The 1,155-nt window shown below is 48.4% G+C and overlaps 1 protein-coding gene across 1 annotated transcript; it reads right to left on the bottom strand.

The window, feature by feature from the left end:
* Positions 1-398: 398 nt before the first annotated feature.
* LOC149367968 (uncharacterized) lies at positions 399-639 on the bottom strand. Its single transcript, XM_089568560.1, has one exon. The coding sequence runs from the start codon at positions 637-639 to the stop codon at positions 418-420; it is 222 nt and encodes a 73-aa protein (XP_089424686.1). The 3' UTR covers positions 399-417.
* Between the last annotated feature and the right edge of the window lie 516 nt (positions 640-1,155).

Raw genomic sequence — 1,155 nt, 5'->3', positions numbered from 1 at the left:
GTTATCTTCGTTACCTACGTAGCTATCTGCGTTGATCTAGCTAGAGAGTTTTCTGGGCAACTACTACACAATTTGCCCCAATATATTGTTACCTACTGTTACTTGCGGCTCTTCATACAATAGACCATCACGTGCATATTTCTCCTTGACGGCGACGACGACGATCAAACGCAGCCTAGACCGTCGAGTGCCTTCTAGCGGCAGCAAATTGTAATCCCTTGCCGTAGAAGCGTTGTTGTCAATGCAGACAAAAAAAAAAGCACTAAAGCAGAGAAAAAAATCTAAGCATAAATTTAGACATGCATTAACCTTAACTGACACGCAGAGATTATCAGTTGTGTAAAATAATTTATTTCATGGAAACAGAGGCTACCGTCGCGTTGAGATTCCTTAGATAATGCGCTAAGCGTTCCAGGTTCAGCCATAGAAACCGCGGCCGTATCCACCGTAGCTTCCGAATCCACGGCCGAATCCTCCACCGAAGCCTCGGCCGCAGCCCCCGTAGCCGCCGAATCCCCGGCCGAAGCCTCCTCCGTAGCCGCGTCCGAACCCTCCCCCGAAGCCGTACTGGGCGACGGTCAGACTGCACAGGGTGGCCAGCACCACGAGGGCGACCAGGAGGGACTTGCTGCTCAGCATGGCTGCTTGGATTGGTTCTATTGATGGGAGGGACAAAGAAAATCAGGAGACGATATCGAGAGACGCTAGCGCAGACACATCGTTCCAAAATCACCTTAGAAGAACCAGACAGGACGGACAGGGAAGCACACAATATGGCTAGCTCCGCAATAACATTTATTCGATCCTCCACCAAAAAAGGTGACGAGCATGCACTCTCCTCCCATTCACTTTATGTCATAAACGGTAGTCCAGGAGGTAAATATGTGCATTTCTATAAAAAGAAATCAAGCCTGTGAGGCCTGACGCACCTTGTAGAAGGATCGAGTATAGTAAAAGTTAAAGCAAGCGCGCACAACAACGCGGAGCGAACGGGGCTGTATACAAAAAGAAGGGTCTAATTCTACGGTTACCGGCTAGTTGATGTAATAAACGTATTTTTTTTGCACATAAAAGGACGCTGTAAAGATTCTCGTACCTGCCTTAAATTAGCGCTCACTGTGTGTCTGCCGTCCATTGTGTCTCTTTGCGCTCCCC

This window comes from Amblyomma mixtum, chromosome 1, assembly GCF_055824585.1.
Source record: "Amblyomma mixtum isolate Tamu chromosome 1, ASM5582458v1, whole genome shotgun sequence".
NCBI lineage: Eukaryota > Metazoa > Arthropoda > Arachnida > Ixodida > Ixodidae > Amblyomma > Amblyomma mixtum.
This window is presented reverse-complemented; position numbering and strand designations above follow the sequence as displayed.

Bases quoted from the DNA above. Each gene is read 5' to 3' on its own strand.
- LOC149367968 (XM_089568560.1), bottom strand. From the start codon at position 639: ATGCTGAGCAGCAAGTCCCTCCTGGTCGCCCTCGTGGTGCTGGCCACC.